This window comes from Narcine bancroftii, chromosome 2 (assembly GCF_036971445.1).
Source record: "Narcine bancroftii isolate sNarBan1 chromosome 2, sNarBan1.hap1, whole genome shotgun sequence".
Classification (NCBI taxonomy): domain Eukaryota; kingdom Metazoa; phylum Chordata; class Chondrichthyes; order Torpediniformes; family Narcinidae; genus Narcine; species Narcine bancroftii.
Window position 1 is genome coordinate 160,033,307 of NC_091470.1, and position 21,794 is coordinate 160,055,100.

The 21,794-nt window shown below is 44.6% G+C and overlaps 1 protein-coding gene across 15 annotated transcripts in view; it reads right to left on the minus strand.

Moving 5' to 3' along the window:
- Nucleotides 1-21,794, minus strand: part of LOC138754543 (kazrin-like) — a 539,176-nt gene that overhangs the window by 151,170 nt on the left and 366,212 nt on the right. For 14 of the 15 annotated variants that reach the window (XM_069918950.1, XM_069918949.1, XM_069918946.1 and 11 more), the window contains one exon: nucleotides 2,749-2,940. In XM_069918950.1, coding sequence (XP_069775051.1) covers nucleotides 2,749-2,940 — 192 coding nt within the window. Of the gene's footprint in view, nucleotides 1-2,748; nucleotides 2,941-20,745; nucleotides 20,924-21,794 lie in introns of those variants that run through there. The other variant, XM_069918962.1, reaches the window with a different exon arrangement.

Consider the following 21,794-nt stretch of genomic DNA (forward strand, 5'->3'; position numbering starts at 1 on the left):
CCAAGAAGACCTCCTTGAAACAACAAACCCCATCAAAACTGGATTTCCCTGCTTTAAAATTCTTGTGGATTTATTTTTACGCTCCACAAAAGAATTTAAGATTGTCTCATGAGCAACTGATATCACTAGAAAAAGAAAACTCCCAGATGAAGAGATCTTTTGTCTCCCCTTCCCCCTCATGGATCCTACTGAGTTTTTGCTGTCTTGTACAGTGAGAACGAAAAAAGTCTTGAAGTAGTTATGTTTTTTTTAAAAACATAGCCGCGGCATTCCATGAAATTATTCCCTATTTTCCGGAATGCAGTCTCTGTAAATGGGAATTCCCATTCTGAAATTTTACCTCCACGACCCTTAGACATTTTCACGATGGCCTGCAGTCTAAACTGAACTGCAGGCGATTCTTGAATAACGGGGTAATGAATAGGACGTATATACCGCACCTCAGGCACTCTGTCTAAAGTCGCAGGGTGATACAGATATTTAGAATTTTGGTCGATCCTTGTGTGAACGGCCACTCCTGGAAGGTAGACACTTCAGAATGGAGAAAAAAAAAAGCAAGTTCTATGTAAGGAAACTTACGAGAATCAAAGCTAGCAAACGAGCATTCAGCTCTGTCGCCCAAAGTGCCCTTTATACGACAAAATAAAATTTAACACCAAAGTTCTCTGCTCTTTCCTGAATGTGCTGACACAGGAAATGAGCTCATGGAGGAACCTCATCAACTGAACCTGGGTATGACGTTGGACCAGTCAACATGGAAGCGAAGTGTGCACACCAAGGCACCAGCAAGCATCCTCGGAGACTAAATCAAGATCTGCGAATGTGGCTCAGACTTCAACATTAATCTCGACCTTTTGGATTATAAAATCACTGGACATCATTTTGTTAAGCTGAGGAACTGTCAGATTTTGTACCAGCTGCTACTTAATTTAGTTCCATTTTGTTCAATATTGTGCTCATCAACAACAAGGATGTCAATACCAGGATACCAACACTGCACAACGATTAGAAAACTGGCAAATAACCCCACTCATCAATTGTACAATTGCTAATCCTGTCACAGATGAGGGCAATGCTCTTGATAGTCACAAATGACGATTACATACCGATGTATGATAATTACATACATACATTCCTCTTGTGTACAAGGTTGTCCTAAAGTAGGCAAGTTCACTTGTTTTAAAATTAGCTTGAAATAGCACAAGCTCGCACTAAAATCCAAATTGATACAAAACACCAGTTTTGCATTTAAATAAATTTAGTTTAGATACCAATAAAAATGCATAAAATCATCAAGAAACTTCACGAACACTGTCAAAATAAAACAATGTAAAGAGATATTAAGATGATGACTAAAAGCTTGGGGGGGGGGTGGGGAGAGAGAAAGAGAGAGAGAGAGAGAGAGGGAGAGAGAGAGAGAGAGAGACACACACAATGGAGAATAAAAAAAGCAAAAATTATTTTCAAATAAAGGCGGTTCTTAACTGGGAGACAATATAGATCAGCAAGTAAAGCCACAATGACAGAACATGGGAATAAATCTTTTGAAATCTCAAATTTACGGGGCTTTACGGTGAGAAAGCAGTAACATTGGAATAACAAAGTTTGAAGGTTACGCAGGTTTCGATGAGGGCTTTAGCATCAGATAACTTGAAGCAGGGACAGGATTATGTTACAGAGGCAGAAATAAGAAGTCTCAGTCATGTTCCCAGGGCTTCTTTTCAAGGTTGCAAATAATATGTGGCAGCTTCTGATCGTGCCCGAGAAGAGAGATGGAGTTCACAGACAGGGAGTGATGTGTGTGACAGGCATCAAAAACAAAGTCTTGAGTCTTTGCAACATTTATTTGGACGAAGCCTGGTCATAACAGCATGGCATACCCTTCCATACAAGGCTACAGATATTCTTCAACTTACTCCTGCTCCTCCCAAAATGGTCATCAGATGCTGAAGCTTACTGTTCTCCATTGTTTTGAACAGCCAAAATGATTGAAACAACAGTCTGGAGACCAGTGGCTCTCAACCTTTTTCTTCTCACTCACATCCCACTTTAAGCTCTGTGATTAGCAAAGGATTGCTTAAGGTGGTATGTGGGTGGAAAGAAAACTGATTTAATCATACCTAATTGACTCGTTATGTGCACGGTTTCATATCTCCAAAGAAAATGGGCCAATGACAATTTTTCTCAAGCAAAATATTTCAGTAACAATTGGGTCTAGAGCAGTGGTTCTCAACCTTCCCTTCCCACTCACATACCCCTTAAGCAATCTCTTACTAATCACAGAGCACTGATGGCATTGGGATTACTTAAAAGTGGTAGGCGAGTTAAAGAAAAAGGTTGAGAACCACTGCTGTAGACGCTACAATTGTAGAATATGCACAAAGTGGTGAGAAACTTAGCAGGTCCCGCAGTGTCCATAGCAGGCGAAGATATTAACTAATGTTTCTAGCCTGAGCCCTTCTTCAACCTTGATGAAAAGCCCGGGCCCAAAATGTAGGTCATGTTATCTTTGCCTAGAATGGACGCTGTGAGACCTGCTGAGTTTCTCCAGCATATTTGTGTATTAACTGTGCCACGGTATCCATCTCTCTTCAAGAAAACTAATGGTACTTCTTCACTCTCGCCCTGTTGGAGATCACAAGGACCAGGCAAGTTTTGTTCGAGTTAACGTGTGGAGGGAAGTGAGCCTCAAGTTTCATTGGAGCTCACTGCTCTCACTTTCGTTGCGAAGCAAAGCTGTCAACTCACCCTGCAAGGCTTCTTTGGCTCGAGAAAGCTCGGTCTCCTTCTGGGCAAGCTGCACCTTCAGCTCAGTCACTGACAGGATCTCTGCTGATTTGCCTGCATTTGAATCCTCCAATTCCTTTGTCAGCATTTCCTTCATCTGCCTCAGCCACTGTACCTCCTCCTGGAGCCTGGAAACCTCCTCACGAAGAAACACTGTCAACAGAACAAATGTGCAGTTTAACATCAAACAGTCAACCCTGATAAGAGAAATGTGAGCCTGTCAGTTTCGAGATGAAAAACCATACAGAATGGCAGGATTGCATCAGAAACTATTGATCAAAATTCTGTTGGAAATACATTTTGGGTTTGCTCAAAGGCTGGGAATAAAGTACCCTTTTGTCATGTTACTACTGTGAATGTGAGCAGAAATCCAAGCAGCTCACAAGAAGCAACATGGTCACACCACCAATTCACATATTTCATGTACGTAGCCCATGTATGAAGCATTGTCAAAAGAAGTGCCTGGACAAAGAGCAGGGGCAAGATTTGATCCATCCACAAGTTTTCCGATGACACCATGGTTGTCAGCAGAATCGCAGACAGCAATGAGGAGGCGTACGGGAGGGAGATCAATCAGCTCGTTGAGTGGTGACACAACCAAAAACGTTGCATTCAATGTTAACAAAACCAATGAGATGATTGTGGATTTCAGGAACCAGTCTTCAATGAGGGGTCAGTAGAGTGTATAGAATTACAAATTCCTGGGTGGCAACATGTGTGAGTGGGAAGGGAAGGTTCAGAACCACTGCTCTGAACCCAGTTGTTACTGAAATATTTTGCTTGAGAAAAGTTTTCATTGGCCAATTTCCTTTGGAGTTATGAAACCATGCACATGATGAGTCAATTAGGTACGATTAAAGCAGTGGTTTTCAAACTTTTTCTTTCCATCCACATACCACCTTAAGCAATCCCTTACTAATCACAGAGCACCCTATGGCATATGGAATACTTAAAGTGGTACGCAAGTGGAAAGAAAAAGGTTGAGGACCACTGAACTATATAGACCACTAAATTATATAGTTTAGAGAAGATGCAGAGGAGATTTACCAGGATGTTGTCTGGATTGGAAAACAGAACTCAGGATTTTCTCTTTGGAGAAACGAAGGATGAAAGGTGACTAAATAGAGGTATACAAGATTATGAGAGGCTGAGATATGGTGGCAGCCAGCACCTTTTTACCTGGGTAAAATCCAATAGCAAAATCCAGGTGACATCTGTTCAGGTAAATGGTAAAAATTTAGGGGAGATTTTTAATTTAAAAAAAAATTTAGACGTACAGAATGGTAACAGGCCATTTTGGCCCACAAGTTCATGCCACACAATTACATCCAATTGACCTACAACCCCCGTACATTTTTGAAGGGTTGGTGGAAACCAGAGCACCTGGGGAAAACACATGCAGACACAGGGAGAACATACAAACAGATAGCACCGGATTTGAACCCCAGTCCCAATTGCTGGTGATGTAACAGCGTTACACTAACCGTGTCTCCCCCTCCCCCAGAGGTACTTTTAAAAAAAATTAACCCAGAGAGTGGTGGGTGCATGGAATGAATTGCCAGGGATGGGGGTGGAGGCTGTTACAATAGGGACATTCAAAAAGACAGACACATGAATGTAAGAAGGAAAAAGGGTTATGGGTGTGAGGTAGGGAAGGATTGTACTGTTTACAGAGGTCAGCACAACATCATGGGCCAAAGGATCTTGGGTCTACCCATAACTCCACTTGTACCTCTTTTTCTTCCAAGTTACAATTTAAAACCTTTAAATTGTGATTTATGATTGGCCTTTTGTGGTCCAAAATATCTATGTGGACTTTTAATTCACTTTCCTTCAAAAATGAAGAATACAAGTTTTAATCCAAGCCAAGCATCAGCATTCCTCATCTCCATCTCAAAGGATTTGATGCCCCCTTTATTCATCACTTATCAAGGGAACTAGCTCAACATTGATCAGAATCAGAATTTATTGTCATGGACTTCATGAAATTCAGTGTTTTGTGGCAGCGTCATAGAGCAAGCATTCATAATAGCCATCTTACAATATTATAATAATAATAATAATTGTGTATGAAAAGTGAGGCAGTCTTTTGTTCATTGATTATTCAGGAATCTGATGGCAGCAGCGAAGAACCTGTCCTTGTGCTGCTGAGTGCTCGTCTTTAGGCTCCTATGCCTCCCCACCCCGATGGTTGAGTGAAGAAGGCATGGCCTGGGTGGTGGGGGTCTTTGAGTATAGAGCTGCTCTTTTAGATGTCCTTGATGGAGTAAAGTCTGATGCCTGTGATGTCGCAGGCCAAGTTAACAACCCTCTGGGGTTTATTCTTGTCCTGAGAGTTGGTGCCTCCATACCAGGCAGTGATGCAACCAGCCAGAATGCTCTCCACGGTACACCTGCAGAAGTTTGAGAGTCTTCGGTGACATACCGAACCTCCTCAGACACTCAACAAAGCATTGCCGCTGGGAAGCCTTCTTTGTGATTGCATCAACATGGAGGCTCCGGAACAGATCCTTGGAAATGTTGACCCAGAGAGTTCCAAATCTAAGAGATATAGGAGAGTTCTGAAAACAAACAGGCAATCAGCACCAACCTTTAAGTGACCCACATCAATATGATACATGTTCAGATTGCCTGCCCACAAGGAATCAATAGATATGAAAAATCTTATGAAATACCGCCAGGAGAGACATTAATAAGCTGCTCTGATGCAGAAAGCACTGTAGAAAAGTGTGAGGGATGCAGATTCAATAATAGCCAACAAAAGGGAATTGACCTAAATGTTTTTTTTTAAATAAATTCTTGTTGTGGCCAGAGTGGAATGAATTGAATTGGCCTTTCAAAGCACTGGCATAAGTATTATAAAATAAATGACCTCTTTTTAGCTTTATCCCATTATATGCATAATGGTCAATGGAACTTGGCACTTGTTTCTCGCTTATTGTCCACGAGCGACAAGACAGAGAGCTAAAGTGCACAATCTGGTCACATCTATTGCTTATGCCCTTACTAGTGGTCTGTGTTTCTCTCCACCCCCCACCCCCACCACTTTAAGCAGTCAATAGCGCCTCATAAATCTATGTGCAGTTCTGGTCGCCTAATTCTTTGGCTTGGCTTCGCGGACGAAGATTTATGGAGGGGGTAAAAGTCCACGTCAGCTGCAGGCTCGTTTGTGGCTGACAAGTCCGATGCGGGACAGGCAAACACGGTTGCAGCGGTTGCAGGGGAAAATTGGTTGGTTGGGGTTGGGTTTTTCCTCCTTTGCCTTTTGTCAGTGAGGTGGGCTCTGCGGTCTTCTTCAAAGGAGGTTGCTGCCCGCCAAACTGTGAGGCGCCAAGATGCACGGTTTGAGGCGATATCAGCCCACTGGCGGTGGTCAATGTGGCAGGCACCAAGAGATTTCTTTAGGCAGTCCTTGTACCTTTTCTTTGGTGCACCTCTGTCACGGTGGCCAGTGGAGAGCTCGCCATATAACACGATCTTGGGAAGGCGATGGACCTCCATTCTGGAGACGTGACCCACCCAGCGCAGCTGGATCTTCAGCAGCGTGGACTCGATGCTGTCGACCTCTGCCATCTCGAGTACTTCGACGTTAGGGATGAAAGCGCTCCAATGGATGTTGAGGATGGAGCGGAGACAACGCTGGTGGAAGCGTTCTAGGAGCCGTAGGTGATGCCGGTAGAGGACCCATGATTCGGAGCCGAACAGGAGTGTGGGTACGACAACGGCTCTGTATACGCTTATCTTTGTGAGGTTTTTCAGTTGGTTGTTTTTCCAGACTCTTTTGTGTAGTCTTCCAAAGGCGCTATTTGCCTTGGCGAGTCTGTTGTCTATCTCATTGTCGATCCTTGCATCTGATGAAATGGTGCAGCCGAGATAGGTAAACTGGTTGACCTAATTATAGGAAGGATATAAACAGAGTGGAGAGAGTGCAGAGAAGGTTTACCAGAATGTTACCTGGGTTTAAGCATCTAGAGTATAGGGAGAGATTGGACAGATTAGGTCTTTATTCTTTGGAGCGTAGAAGGTTGAGAGGGGATTTGATAGAAGTATTTAAGATTATGAAAGGGATAGACAGAGTGGATGTGGAGAGACTATTTCCGTTAAGAGGAGGAAAGATTAAAACAAGAGGACATCAGTTAAGAATTAAGGGGCAGAGGTTTAGAGGTAACATGAGGGGGAACTTCTTTACTCAGAGAGTGGTAGCCGTGTGGAATGATCTTCCGGGAGAAATAGTGGCGGCGGAGTCAACTGTATTATTTAAGAAAAGGTTGGACAGGTATATGGATGAGAAGAAGATGGAGGGTTATGGGCATTGTGCAGGGAGGTGGGACTAGAAAGGGGTGTTTGGTTCGGTGCGGACTAGAAGGGCCTAATGGCCTGTTTCCGTGCTGTAATTGTTATGTTATGTTAAAATAGGTATTTGCTCATGTGAGCCCAGGCAAAGTAACCGTTGCCAATAGTGACCTAGTTGGTTACTGTCCTAGTGTGCAATCATGGCAGAGGGTGAAACATTTTTGAAGAGATCTGACCCCATGACAAAATGCCATTTCAAAGCAAGTGCAGTACTTTAAAACCTTTGATATTTGTAAAAACAGGAATCGTCTAATTGAAGGGCAGAGTCAAAACAGTGAGAGAAAAATCAATGCCCAAGCCTGATTAGATCCTGCATTAACAACGGAGCAACCTTTAGGATTAATGTGAGGTGGACTGAAATAGCCTATCACAGGCTGACAGTCTCGCCCATCAGTTTCATATTCATAAGGATTAATGGTGAATTTCATCAATTGCAAGAGCTTCAAGAGGCAAAGCATCTGGAAACCAATCCCTGCATGTTCATCAACAACACCCCCCCCCCACCCCATGCAAACAGTGATGTTTACAGTGGTCAATAAAAAGCTAGCGAACCCTCTCCATGCAGTTCATCAGACAAAGCAGCCAAAGAACTCTCACTAATGGTCCCATACGAAGCTCATCAGTCAATTGTGCTAAAAAGCACGTCTGTGGTTCATTACCAAACCAGACCTATTAAAATAAACCCTGTGGCTCAAGTATGACCTCAAATGAAGACCTCATTTATCCAGATGCTTTTCAGTTAAGATTTTCAATTATTTTCTCCAACTGTACCTTAGAAACCAGTTTCTAAGGTGGGGGTGGGGGGAAAGGAATCCAAACTATGGGTTTGAAAATTAAAGCTTCAATGGCTTGTTCCTGTCCCCGAGTGGAAAGCCCTGCAAAAAGGCAGTGGACACAGCCCAGGACAACACAGGTAAAACCCTCCTGCCGTCGAGAACGTCGACAGCCATTAGAGAGCAGCAGCAATCATCAAGGATCCACCCCACCCAGCACACGCTCTGTTCTCGCTGCTACCATCGGGAAGGAGGTCTAGGTGCCGCAAGACTCACACCCACCACCAGGTTCGGGTACAGCTGCTCCACCATCAGACTCCTCAACAACAAAATCAATCTGGGGCTCATTTACGGACTCTTACTCTCACATGTTGTGTACAATTTTTTTGCATTACCAATAACTGGTCATTCTGCCTCGACAACAGGAAAAAGAATCTCAGGGGTGTATATGATGCCACATCAGTACTGTCAAGAAATCTGATGACAATAAACCAGCTTGCAATGGATGCAGTAAAACAAGGTACCATTAACCACGGTAGCAATGTGCGAATCCCCACCAAATCATAAAAATTATTAACTTGATGGAGTGTACTGTGAAAGATGATGACTTTATACTAAACACTGAGATGATAATCCAGTTTAAGAAAAACAGGAATTACCCTTGTGAACCTCGTCAAAAATTAACCTCAAACTATGTCATTTAAGACTGGCCCAGAATACGTGGTCAACTCAGCACAAAGGGATTCTTACGGACATTCTGCGCCCCTCCCCCACACCACAACCAAGCATACAATTAATACCATTCATCAAAGTCTTTCGTAATTATTCTCCTCAATGAAATCAATGAAGAATCTTTTCCTGCGGCAGGTCTGACCTTCCACAAGACTTTAAACTGATTCCTTCCTTACGTGCATGGAGAATCTGGGCAACTTTGCTCTCTTTGATGGATTCTGTGAAAAATCCAGCATCATCAGATCCATTTCTGGGAAAAAAACACTGCAAGAAGCTGATAGCAATGTCCCGATGTTAAATGCATTGCCGTGTATGGGAATTTGCTGTCTGCAAATTGGCTATCACTGGCTGTAACACTGATCGACCAAACCTGTTCCATCCCTGTCACACAGTACATGAGGGGCAATGCCAGTCCATGGCCAGCTAAATTTTCATAGTGGAGAAAGCCGAGATCAATATACAATTCACGACCTGTGCTCAGAGTACTCCCCGTCTCCCTCAGGGGCAACGACTTGTAATTAAAGGTCACCAGAGACAACTGGCCTGCATACTTAAGTAACCGATTTTTACAACCTGGTGCTTATGCATATACAGACTATATGTCAGCATATACATTGTTAGTGTCTGCACATATGTTTTAAACATGTGCATGTATATGTTCACAGACAGCTGTGCGAAGAGGATCTGTACTGGTAGTTTACAGTTCTGTATTTAGAACTTATTTCTTCACAGATAGTGTGAATGCAAGGGCATTTATTGTACATGTGCACAGAGGTTTATTGACATACACAAGAATTGTTTATTTGTGTTTGCTCGCAAGGACACAGAGATGCTGCTGCTCATGCGCCCATACCAAGAGGATAAAGAGAAGCAAAGTGGAGTCCCTTCAGAGACATTGAGGACCTGTAATGCTGCCGTGTCCTGGGCTCCTGTAACCTCTGTAACTGCAATGCCTCCTGTCTGGACCTTCAGTGAGCCCAGCTCAGGGCATCCATGTCACCTACCGACCCACCAGCCCCACCTTGGCCTCTGGTTCTGAACAGAAGTTGTTAATGGCCAAGGCTCTTTGGGAGCTCTGCTCACCATCAGCACCCTGACGATCCCTAGCCCCTTTCACACTTGCAAGTGGTCCTAGGAATCAAAGAGTGAAAACAAAATCAGCTCAAAGCCAGCATCAGATGACATCATCTCACGCCGGGGATTGATGGCCTTGACCCCCTAGTGCAATCCCCGGCAAGTGTGCATTGTGGGATTGAAATGACCCAAGTTTTTGCATGAGTGCAGGAAGATTAAAATGAAGGTATAAACTTTGCCATGGGAAAGTTGCTGTGGTGGTGGGGGAAGAAAGAGAGAGAGAGAATAAGCAATAGTGGACAATTTTTAAACAGCGTGGGAAAATTGGTAGCGTTATAGTGCACAGTGAGGGAAAAAGCAATGGCTGACCTGACTTCCCAGAATGCTGTGTGGCTTAGAAACCCCTCTATGAACACTCCACGCATGCAGCCAGGCCTACAGCTCTTTCTTTGCTGTATGGAATTCTGGGAGGGCAAGTCCGCCATCACTCCCCCCCTTCCACAGTATTTATCGATTGTACGTGATAGCGCTACCAACTTTCCCACCCTGTTTAAAAATTGTTCCCTGTTGCTATTTATTGCTAACACTTTCCCAAGGTCCCTTATAAAGGTTTATATAGGTCGGCACAACAACAGGGGCTGAAGGGCTCATACTGTGCTGTACATAAACTTTTGTTATAATTATGCATGATTAATTTTGTTCAAATATAAGATCATAATATCAGGATTTAGGGCAGGTCCACCATCGCTTGATGCATCACGACGTCACTGGTAGAAGGTAAAGGAGTCCTAACCCTGGGGTTGGCTCCTTGCAAGTGTGAAAGCGTTCAGTGTCCCAGTTAGGAGTGGTCAAGTGAGAAAAGCCAAATCCCAATCCCTATCCCAGAACACTGAATGGCCAATTTAATGGGACGCAAGTGTGAAAGGGGCTCCTGCTTCTGATATTGGGTTCCTATAAACCAATCTCCCAGAGCCTGCAGGCAGCCCTGATGCGAGTCCTCAGTCTTCTTCTCAGTGGGCTGGTGCTGTCCCATTCTAGTGCCTTGTGCCAGTCTACTGCTTCCCCCAGAGCCTGCGACCCCCATGGTCTGGGCAGCCAAGTATGGGTGCTATCTTGGGCATGGACCTCTATGGGTTCGCCGAGGTTAATAAAAAAAACACCACTGGCCTCATTCGACGGGCAGTTTAAACTTCTACATGTGCACGGTTAAGTTAAAATGAGGGCATGCAGTTTACTGGAACAGAATGATAGATGTTAAACAAGAAAGTCTGCAGAATGCAATACACAAGCGCGCTGGAGAAACTCAGCCAGCCACGCAGCATCCATGTGAAGTAAAGGGTAACCAACATTTCGGACTGGTCTTTACCCTTTACTTCCTATGACCTGCTAATTTTTCTCCATCACATTTGTGTATTGCAGATGACTTTAGGAGGAAAAGTTCAAAAGGTCGATTTTCAGGTGTTTCATGTCGGGGGGGGGGGGGGGGGGAATAGTGGAGGGTCAGGAGTGGGGAAGGAGAGGAAAGAGCCCTGCATCTCTTGTTCACAACATTTCACTGGGGGCCAGGGCACCAGGAAGGGTGGGTGGATAGATCTTAATCTGCAACAAATGTTTGGTTTTTAACGTCAATGGGAAGCTCAATGTTGTTGAAATGTTTCACCAAGCAATCACATTTAATCTAGTGTGACTCCCACACATTCACACCGAGAGACCGCAGGCAACGGTGAAGTGACAACCATCGTATTTCACTGAACGTTAGCCTTGTGTCTTGCACTGAAGAAAGCTTGAATAATTTAACCAACAAGGACACATCCTTACACATTAGTCAATGCCAATATCCAGTTCCTTTCAATGTTATCAAACCCTCGGGGGTAAATGCTTTAGATTTAGACCAAAGTTGAGGATCTGAGGAGAAAATCTAGGCTGATGCTACAATAAATGCCCTCTCATTTGTTTGTTTAATCAAATAGTTGCTGAAGGTGACTGCACAGTCTTAAAGTGCGGCAGAAGTCGAATAGTTTTCCATCATGGATTCATATGGAATTTTACAGCATGGAGACAGCCCCTTCCACCCACTCTTCCACACTGATCAAGCTGTTTAGCCAAACCAGACCCACCTGCCTGAATTCAGCCTCAAAGCCATGTGCCATGCACATCATAATTGGGCGGCACGAATAGTGTAGCGGGTTTCCTCCCACCCTTTAAAACATACTGGGGGTTATAAATGGGCATCACGGACTCTAAATTAAATTAATTGTACCCGCCTCTATCACTCCCTCTGGCAGCTGGTTCCATATAGTCACCACCCTGTTTGGAAAAAAAGTCCCCTTTTAAAATCTTTCCCCTCTCACCTTAAATCTACGCCCTCTAGTTTTAGACATTCACGCTTATGATTGATAAATGCAAACAGATTTAAATGTGTAGAGTTTTTGGTCTGGGCTTCCTGGAGATGCTCCTGTTAGTTGAGGTTCATCTCCACAGATGCCAATGCTTCAAAATAAACCTGGCCCAAACCCAGGAGTTCAATCAGTATGCAGGTGCCCAAATGTGAAATGTTGATGTCTGTTCAACCCATGCACGCACCAGGTCTCTGACTGATGTTACCATCTGGTGCACGGCCCATGCAGTAGAGCAAAGAATGAGGATAATGGACTCAGTCCTCCTTTTTCAGTTTTCCTGCTGGAAAATTTGAGTGAGAACAGCATGGAGCACTGCAGGTGAATGATGGTGCATTACACACTCAGGGCCAATAACATCATTTATAATTTCAGCACATGTAACTATGGGATGGGGGGAAGAATGCTGAGGCAAGAACTGGTCACTGCTTCGTCCTGGACGCTGATACATTTAGTCAAGTGATCCTGCTATTCTCAATTTTTGCTGCCTCCACCTGTGATCTATAACTGGCACATCAAAGCACCTGGTTGGAGGACAGCTGCCAACAGAACCTTGGACCATTGAGTTGAAAATGGGCCCAATATCAGTGCTCAGAACAAGGCACATACTGCAACTAATTCTGGTTTCTTGCTTACAACTGGATCAGAAATTATTATAAAGGTGAGCAAATACATCGAATGAGGACTCCACTGCAGTCTTGGCCACAAACCTTTAAGCTACTGTTTTGGTCTTGGGATGGATAGATTTCGGATTTATTGGCAGAGTACATTATATAACCATATAACCACTTACAGCACAGAACAGGCCAGTTCAGCCCTACTAGTCCATGCCGTAACAAATCCCCACCCTCCTAGTCCCACTGACCAGCACCCGGTCCATACCCTTCCAGTCCTCTCCTCTCCATGTAACTATCCAGTCTTTCCTTAAATGTAACCAATGATCCCGCCTCGACCACGTCTGTCGGAAGCTCATTCCACATCCCCACCACCCTTTGCGCAAAGAAATTTCCCCTCGTGTTCCCCTTATAATTTTCCCCCTTCAATCTTAAACCATGCCCTCTAGTTTGAATCTTCCCTCACTCTTAATTGAAAAAGCCTATCCACATTTACTCTTGTCTGTCCCTTTTAAAATCTTAAACACCTCTATCAAGTCCCCTCTCAATCTTCTACGCTCCAGAGAAAAAAGCCCCAGTCTACACAACCTTTCCCTGTAACTCAAACCTTGAAATCCTGTCCACATTCTTGTGAACCTTCTCTGCACTCTCTCTATTTTGTTTATATCTTTCCTATAATTTTGGGACCAAAACTGTACACAGAACTCCAAATTTGGCCTCACCAATGCCTTGTACAATTTCATCATGACCTCCCTACTCTTGAATTCCATACTCCGATTTACGAAGGCCAACATTCCAAATGCCTTCTTCACCGCACCATCTACCTGAGTATCAGCCTTGAGGGTACTATTTACCATCACTCCTAAATCCCTTTGTTGCTCTGCACATCTCAATAGCCTACCATTTAATGCATAACGCTATAACGTTATATACAGCCCAGAGATTATTTTTTTCCTGCAGGTGTGGCAGAATTGCCACTTCTTGGTAGTGCAAAAAAATACACAATGTATACGTAAACAAATAAATGTAAACAAACTATAGAACGGGGGGTGGGGGGGGGGGGAGAACCACAATAAAGTGCAAAATAGCTCTTAAATGAGACCCCAATTGACTTCATCATTAAGGAGACTGATGGTGGCAGGGTAGCATCTGTTCCTGAAATGAGTGGTATGATGGTAGCAGCGCGGACAGAGTGTGTGCTGGGTGATATGGATTCTTGACGATTGCTGCTGCTCTCCGACAGCAGTGTTCCCCATAGATGTTCCCAATGGTAGGAAGGGTTTTGTCTGTGATGTCCTGGGGTGCGTCCGCTACCTTTTGCAGGCCTTTCCACTCAAGGGTATTGGCGTCCCCATACCAGACCATGACACAGCCGGTCAACACATTGTACACCACACATCTGAAGGAATGTGCCAGGTTTTTCCGAAGTCATTCCAAAACTCCGCAAACTCCCGAGGAAGTAGACACTGACGTGCTTTTTTCACAATGCCATTCGTGTTGGTTCCTGGAAAGATCCTCCGATTATAATTAGTGACTCACAAAAACAAATTTGCTCAACCTCTCTCTGCCCATGATCCTCCAACGATCACTTGCTTTTTTTTGGATGCTGCGTTGTCTGAACTGCACTGTTTTACCTGAGACTAGTTTAATCCAAGAGACTACAATTTTCTCAGGTGGTCAAAAAAGATCTCAGAAAATTATTTTGAGAGTTTGATAAGCTACCAGTGATTCTCAACTTTTTTCCTTTCCACTCACAGACCACTTTAAGTAATCCCTACGCCATCTGTGATTAGTAAGGGATTGCTTCAGGTGGTCTATGAGTGGGAAGGGAAGGTTGAGAATCACTGCTCTACACCCAATTGTTACTGAACTATCTTGCTTGAGAAAAATTGTCATTGGTCCATTTCCTTTGGAGTTATGAAACCGTGCACATAACGAGTCAATGAGGTACGATTAAAACAGAGGTTTTCAAACATTTTCATTTCCACCCGCCCCTAACTCCAGTACCAATCACCATGGGAGCCCTCCTGGGTTATGGGCTGATGGTATAATCGCAATGATGCCATCAGCCCGCCCCTGCCAGCGGCAGTGCCTTTATAGATGAGATGGAGCGACTGCACTTCACCTCTGACTCTACCCTCGGGACGGATCAGAATTCACGTTCTGGATCTGCCCTTGGAGGTTTTATGGAGGTAGGTTTAGTGATGTAAAGGCAGAGAATACACTTGGTTATTTCTTCACTATAAAAAGGCCCATGGAATATTTGTGGAAGAAAATGGATCTCATGCTGAGAAAATGTAAATCTTGTAAGTTAATGGAACGTTAGGCTGCAGTGCATCATCCAGTTTGCAGGTTTAATGAATAAAATATGTTTTGGCAAAAAAATGCAGCAAAAGGAAGGTCCTCAGAGCAGTTGCAAAGAGAGTCAGAAATTCGATGCGAAAGGTAGAGATTTTGTCAGAGCCGAGGAAGCAAATAAGGACAAGGGGAAAAAAAGGGTTTTTTTTGCTATTGCTTACTTTCTTATAAAGTTGACATCGGGTGCCTGGGGAATGCAAGTGATGAACCAGGCATAGACTAGCGAGAGATAACACGGTTGCCAATATTTAACCATGACTTAAAACAAGGTAAACATGATAAAATAGAAGAAAAACTGCTTGTCAAGGAAACGATAATTGTGTGGTGGAGTGAGGAAAATCTTAAACGAGGCCACAGCATATTTCTCAACTGTCAGGGAGAAACACAAGACAAAAATCTGTGGAGGAATTTTTGAAAAGTACATAAATAACAGAGCTAGGATTTCACTGAACATTAGGATAGTTCCAAATTGAGATAGTTCTGATTTTTTTTAAAAAATGAAAAGCAAAATTTTTAATCAACACTTTGGAAATGCAACCATTTCCAAATTAGACTTAATTTGAACAACTAAACTTGGGTAAATGAAAAGGGTGGGATTTAGGTGGTTTGGCTGAAGGGACTGCAGTCATCCCATTGGATTTTAACACAATTATGGAAGAGAGAGACTGGAGTAAGTAGTTTAATTTGAAGTGAGGACGATTCTACTCAACTGTGATGATTTAGTGAGGGAAATTGAAACAGTTGCTTCACAATCAGAGGAGGGAGTAATGCTTCACAATCAGAGGAGGGAGTAATGCTTCAGCTTCCAGTTCCAAACTTCCTGTGAAGTTGTCGAGTGATTTCACTACACTGCGAGCATTGAGCAGTATAGAAGATGCAGCAGTGAAATTATAACCAGAGTTAGGAAGGCGGAGCATGCATGAAACAGTATCCACAGACAAAAAAAAATCAAGGAAAATAATAAGGTCATTTAGAGATGCAGCATGCACGGGCCCTTCTGGCCCACAAGTCTGTTCCGCCTAACCAATAACCTATAAACCCATCCATCTTTGGAACATGGAAGGAAACCAGCGCGCCTGGAGGAAATCGACACAAGTATGGGGAGAATGTACCAAAATCCTCATGGGCATCAGTGGATTTGAACCCAGGTTACTGTAGCATTGCACAGTCTTACTTACTGTGTCACCTTACTCTATAAAGGTGAGGAAAGAATATCAAAAAGGAAAGAGTGGATCTTCTTTAAGATCAAAAATAGCATCGCAAGAATTAGGGCAGAAGATGTATGAAGTTCTCACTGAATAATTTGCACGTCTCCTCACAAGTGGGAGCTGACGTACTAATTGAGGAATCATTTGAAGTACAGGTGTGTGCTGCTTAAGGTCCAATTGGGCAACTCCGACCGCATATACGCCCGTCGTCTGATAGGGTTATTGTGGAGTTCAGTATAGAAAGGATGAGGTAGCACTAGAGGTGAAATGCATGGATATTACAGGAACAGAAGAATTGTCGTCATGAGAAAAGGTTGATTAGCCTCAGCCTTTTCCTTCAAAACAAAGGAGATGGAGGTGCACAAAATGATCATTACATAGCTTAAACGCCAAGGGCATATTTCCAACAGAGATGTCAGTAACCGAGAATCAGATTTTAATTAATTGATAGGTCAAAGTGGAATTGAAAAGAAAATGGCGGCACAGTTATTGGAGCAATTGTTATAGCCCCACAGTCCATAAGGAATTTGTACATTCTCCCCGTGTCTGCATGGGTTTTCTCCAGGCACTCCAGTTTCCTCCCACCCTTCAAAACATACTGGGGTAATTGTGGAAGGGAGCAATGGGCCGGGAGGTTGAAAGGGTCTGTTTACCGTGCTGCACGTATGTCTAAATTAAAATTTTTACTTCAAGATTTTAAAGAGGTATATGGCAATTGTTGCTGAATACATTGAAGACACACTGACCGATTTTTGGACATGAAGAAATTTGAACATTTGGACTGGACAGTGGCATTCAGACAAAATACCTCATGGCACGGAAGATTAAGAACAAAAACAGAATGGGTTTCTCCCGCTTCTCTTCCCTATAACCTTGTGTCGATTTGCCAAACAGGAACACTGAAAAAGTATCTGAACAACTGAACAGTCAAAGTCAGCAGGGATGAAAAGTGAAATCTTTTCTGGGGGGGGCGGGGTGAGGGGAAATAGCGGTCACTGCAAAATCAGTTGACGCTTGCGAGTGGATTCACAAATCCAAATGGAGAGGGGAGATGTGGTTGTCCGACAAGGGATAAAGGACAACTCAGGAGGGGAAGGGGAGATTGGGGATAAATAAGATAGAAATAGGAGAATAAGGAAAATGTTGGATGTTGTAGGAATGTTGTCTTATAAAGAGTTGAAAATAAGAAAACAGAAATGGAAAAGGAGGAAAGGTAATGATGGAAAAACGGAAAGAGAAGATAAACAAAATATAAAAGGGCTACGCTGAACTATATAACTTTAAATATTAATGGAATACATAACCAAATTAAAAGGAAGAAACTACTAAATTTAAATGAATAAATGTATACCATTAGAAAAAATAACATATAGGTTAAGAAATAATATTGAAATATTCGAACAAGTATAGGAGCCTTACATTAAATACAATAGCGAAAACCTACCGGGGACAAACATTACCTAAGTTGATGGAAGGAGAAGGAAAGAAAAGAATGGACTCAGTAGAATTTCTGGTGTATTTTTGTTGAATGACAACATTGTCTGACTGGCTTAATGCAACCTAGATTGTATACCTAAAATGGATGAGAGGGGGGGGGGTGGGGGGGGGTGGCTTGGGAGGAGGGGGGGGGGGGGGAGAAAAAGTCACTGTATATGTGTGAAAAAGAAATAGTGTATATCATGGCTAATGTGATTTATGGTGTGAAAAATAAAAAATTAAAAAAAAAAGTCAGCAGGGATTATAGAACAAGAACTGGAGAGTTGGATTATATATATACAGAAATATTAAACATTATTAAATACACAGAAAGTTTTTTTTTGACCAGCATGCCTTCTTCAGTGCCATAAATTCTATAAAACTGCCTCTGGCTCACTTTATGAATTTGTACGCAGACATCTTTGCAGAAGTTGGACTGGTAATAAGGAGAGTCCTCTGCACTGCATTTCTGCTATTGCTGGACATGCTGGGTACAGCCCCAGACTCTTGGCATGCAGCTCTTCATATGAAGATCAAATATGAAGCGCAAATGCGTGGTCTATCTGCTGAATATTTTTCCCCTGCACGTCACTGGACTTATTTGTGGATCCAGTAGAACACACAGATTAACTGATCACTTTATTTGAATTAACCCTTTGGCCTCTGTGCCCCTGTTTTCAGGGACAGCCAATAAACACATACAACTCCGTGTCCCTATTTTCCACGACTGTTTTTATGCTTGTGTCCGTACTGTAGTTTTACCCATGGACCCAGTCCAGAGTACTGTATATATTATGAAAGGTTAGAAATGGTTGGAGTCTAAAGGGTTTAAAGCAAGCAAGCAATTATAGATAAGAAAACTAGATAAGGCCTTCTGGCTCCTCATAGGACTTTCTGCCTCTTTACAGCTGGATAAAAATACTGGAATAATGACTAGACATATTGATTGAAAAAGCCTCTTGTGTAATTGTACAAAGAGTCAAGGTACAGCCACTGATGAATATATCAAATATGGCAATGAACAGTTTTTTTTATAAATTGCACAACACACCACCCCAACCATAATAGTTGACCTGATCCAAACTGCAGGATGCCTCACATGCTCACTATAAGCCATAAAATCAAGTGCATTATGTCAACACGCAGATGGTTCTTCCTGAAGTAACAAACTCCCATCTCTTTCTCCCTCCTGGTTCAAGCATCTTTGCATCAGACTGGTTCTACAGCCAACACAAGATCTTTCATGACTTGAAATATCAACATAGAATGTGGGGAGCGGAAACACAGTACATCTCCATGGGATTCTACTGTCCAGTCCAACTATTTAACTGCCTGTTAAAGGAGCCGATGCTGTTTTATTTTAAAATCCTGTCACCGCGGGGTCTGTGCCCAAGATGGTGGTGGTGCCCATGTTCAGCAGCAGCCTTAAGGGGTTGCAAACCGTGGGAAACCAGAGAAATGGCGCGGGGCACCAGTAACAGGGAAGAACACACAGGGACTGTTGGCGACTCAAAGTGAGGAACCCATGCAGGCTGCAGGCGACTGACTAACAGTCAAAGGGCTCATACTAGGCTGTGGGCTGCAGGAGACCGGCTCGGGTACCAGGTATCGGAACCAGGCCGTGAGAGAGTGGCCTCAGGCACTGAAGCCTTCCTGATCGTGTCGGCGGTTTGTATCTGGAGCTTGGATAGCTTGGACGGAAGTCTGCATGGTTGCAGAGGCCATGGGATAGCTGGAGACGAATCCATGGAGACTCAATGACTCTGAAGGGCCTCTCTTTTCTGACCGCAAGGGATGCCGACCATTTCTGCTGACGGTGAAATCTTTGACTGCCCAAATGCAACTTTGTGTGATTTTACATTTACACGATAATACAAGAACCTGGAATCTTTTTAGCAGCTCTCAACAGTGTTAACAATTTGCTTCCTGTCAGTCACTGAGTTTCAGAAGCATTCAATGATTTTTTTTAAATAGTGAAAGCATGAGTGGAATAAGTTAACATTTCAGATCAAAGGGCGTTTGTTGACCTAAAAAGTTAACCGGTTTCTTCCCACAAACACTCTGACCTGCTCAGCATTTTCTGGATTTTTATTTCAGGTTTTTCAGCACCTGCAGTTTTTTTTAAAATCAGTGGTTTCTGATTTTCCACAAAGCTTAAAAATTGATCATCTCATCCTCCCAATGGTCGAACACAGGATTCTGTAGACACTGTGGTGAAGTGAAAGCACACACACAAACAGCAGAGGAGCTCAGCAGGCCAAACAGTGCCTTTATGTAGCAACGGTGAGGACACATCACCTCGGGCTCAAGTATCTTCACCTCTGCTACATGAAGGCACCGTTTGACCTGCTGAGTTTCTCCAGGGTTTTGAGGGGCACCCCCCCCCTACAGTTGTATTGACCAGGCTTGAAGGTTTTGTTCCCTTGACAATAAGAGGAGCAGGGGAGAATGGATCGAGTTGCTTACTGGATGAAAGAAGTTGACCAGATGGACAGAAACCATTCCTCTAGCCCAAAGTGGGTCGTCTTACAAGGAAAGGCAGGAGGGTCACAGGAAAAGGGGGTGGAAATTTCACTCTTGCTCTCTCCCCCCCCATTAAAAAAAAACCCCAGACAACGAGGTGATTGGTAACAAATGCCAAAAGATGTGAGAAGTTGAAGACGGGCAATTTCCTGGAACACTGCACGTTACACCACAAGAGGGGAATTTTGCAGAGGTCAGAGTCGCGAGCTGGATGCCCAACATTGCGAGAGAAAGTCGGGGGGGGGATAGTAACGAGGGGCCGAACGGCTCCGAAGCTCTGGCCGACTCCGGGGTGGCGGCCGGGGTTGAGCAGGCCGGGGCGCCGACAGCGAGGAGGTTTCCCCTCGGCCGCGGCGAGCCCTTCCAAACCCACCCTGCGCAGGGGACCCCCCCATTCCTCTTCCCCCTCCCCCTCGCCCGCCCCTCCACCCCCCTCGGCCGCGGCACTCACAGTCCTCCCTGTCCGACTTCATGGCCCTGTGTGCGAGGAAGAAGCCTCTGCCAGCTCCTCCTCCTCGAACCTGCTCAAGGAGGAAGCTGCCTTGGCTTCACCTGCGCCGCTAGGAATGTGATTCCACCCCCCGCCTGCCCGCCCAGCAGGTTCGCTCCCGACGGGAGGGTTCCGACCTGTGCGCACAAAGCCCCGTGCACCCTGAATTGGGGGGGGAGGAGGAGGAGGAGGGGGGAGGGGGGAGGGGGGGGGAGGGAGGGGGGAGGGGGGGAGGAGGGGGGAGGGAGTGGGGAGGGGGGGGGAGGGAGGGGGGGGGAGGGGGGGAGGGGGAGGGGGGGAGGGGGGGAGGGGGAGGGGGGGAGAGGAGGGGGAGGGGAGAGGGGAGGGGGAGGGGAGGGGAGGGGGGAGAATGGGGAGGGGGAGAATGAGGCAGGGGAGGGGGGAGAATGGGGAGGGGGAGAATGAGGCAGGGGAGGGGGGAGAATGGGGCAGGGGGAGAGGGGGGAGGGGGGAGGAAGGGGCAGGGGGGAGGGGGGAGGATGGGGCAGAGGGGGAGGGGGAGAGATTCCCTTTGAAGCTTGCAATTCGATCCCTTTGTCTCTGGTTCCTGGAAACATTCACCCAGATGCTAAAACTCCTCCCGGGGGAGGGGGGAGGCATCGTCCCTCCCCTCCGAAACACTCACTGTTTGCAGGAGCTGCAGCCACTCAGGCAAGACCCCCAACTCCTTCAACCCTGCGTTGGAAGCGATCTTTCAGTGCTCGGCTGGGTTCCGAATGCGCTGGCTGTCAAGGTTTGAATTTGCCAAATTCCTGCATCTCGGGGTCAGTGTTAGTTAAAGGCGAGTGTAAATTCTTATTGGACCTTTGTCTACTCGTGGTCCCTGAGATGATTTATATCTATCGAAGCCTTTCTGTTGTTCGATGAGAAAATAATCACAGCAAACCTCCCCCACCAATTGAGGCGTTGACAATTGGTCCTGCTTTGTAGCCCCTTTTAAACTGCAGTCCCCTGGGTTGCCCTCCTGGGACCCGGGTGCGATGACCGGG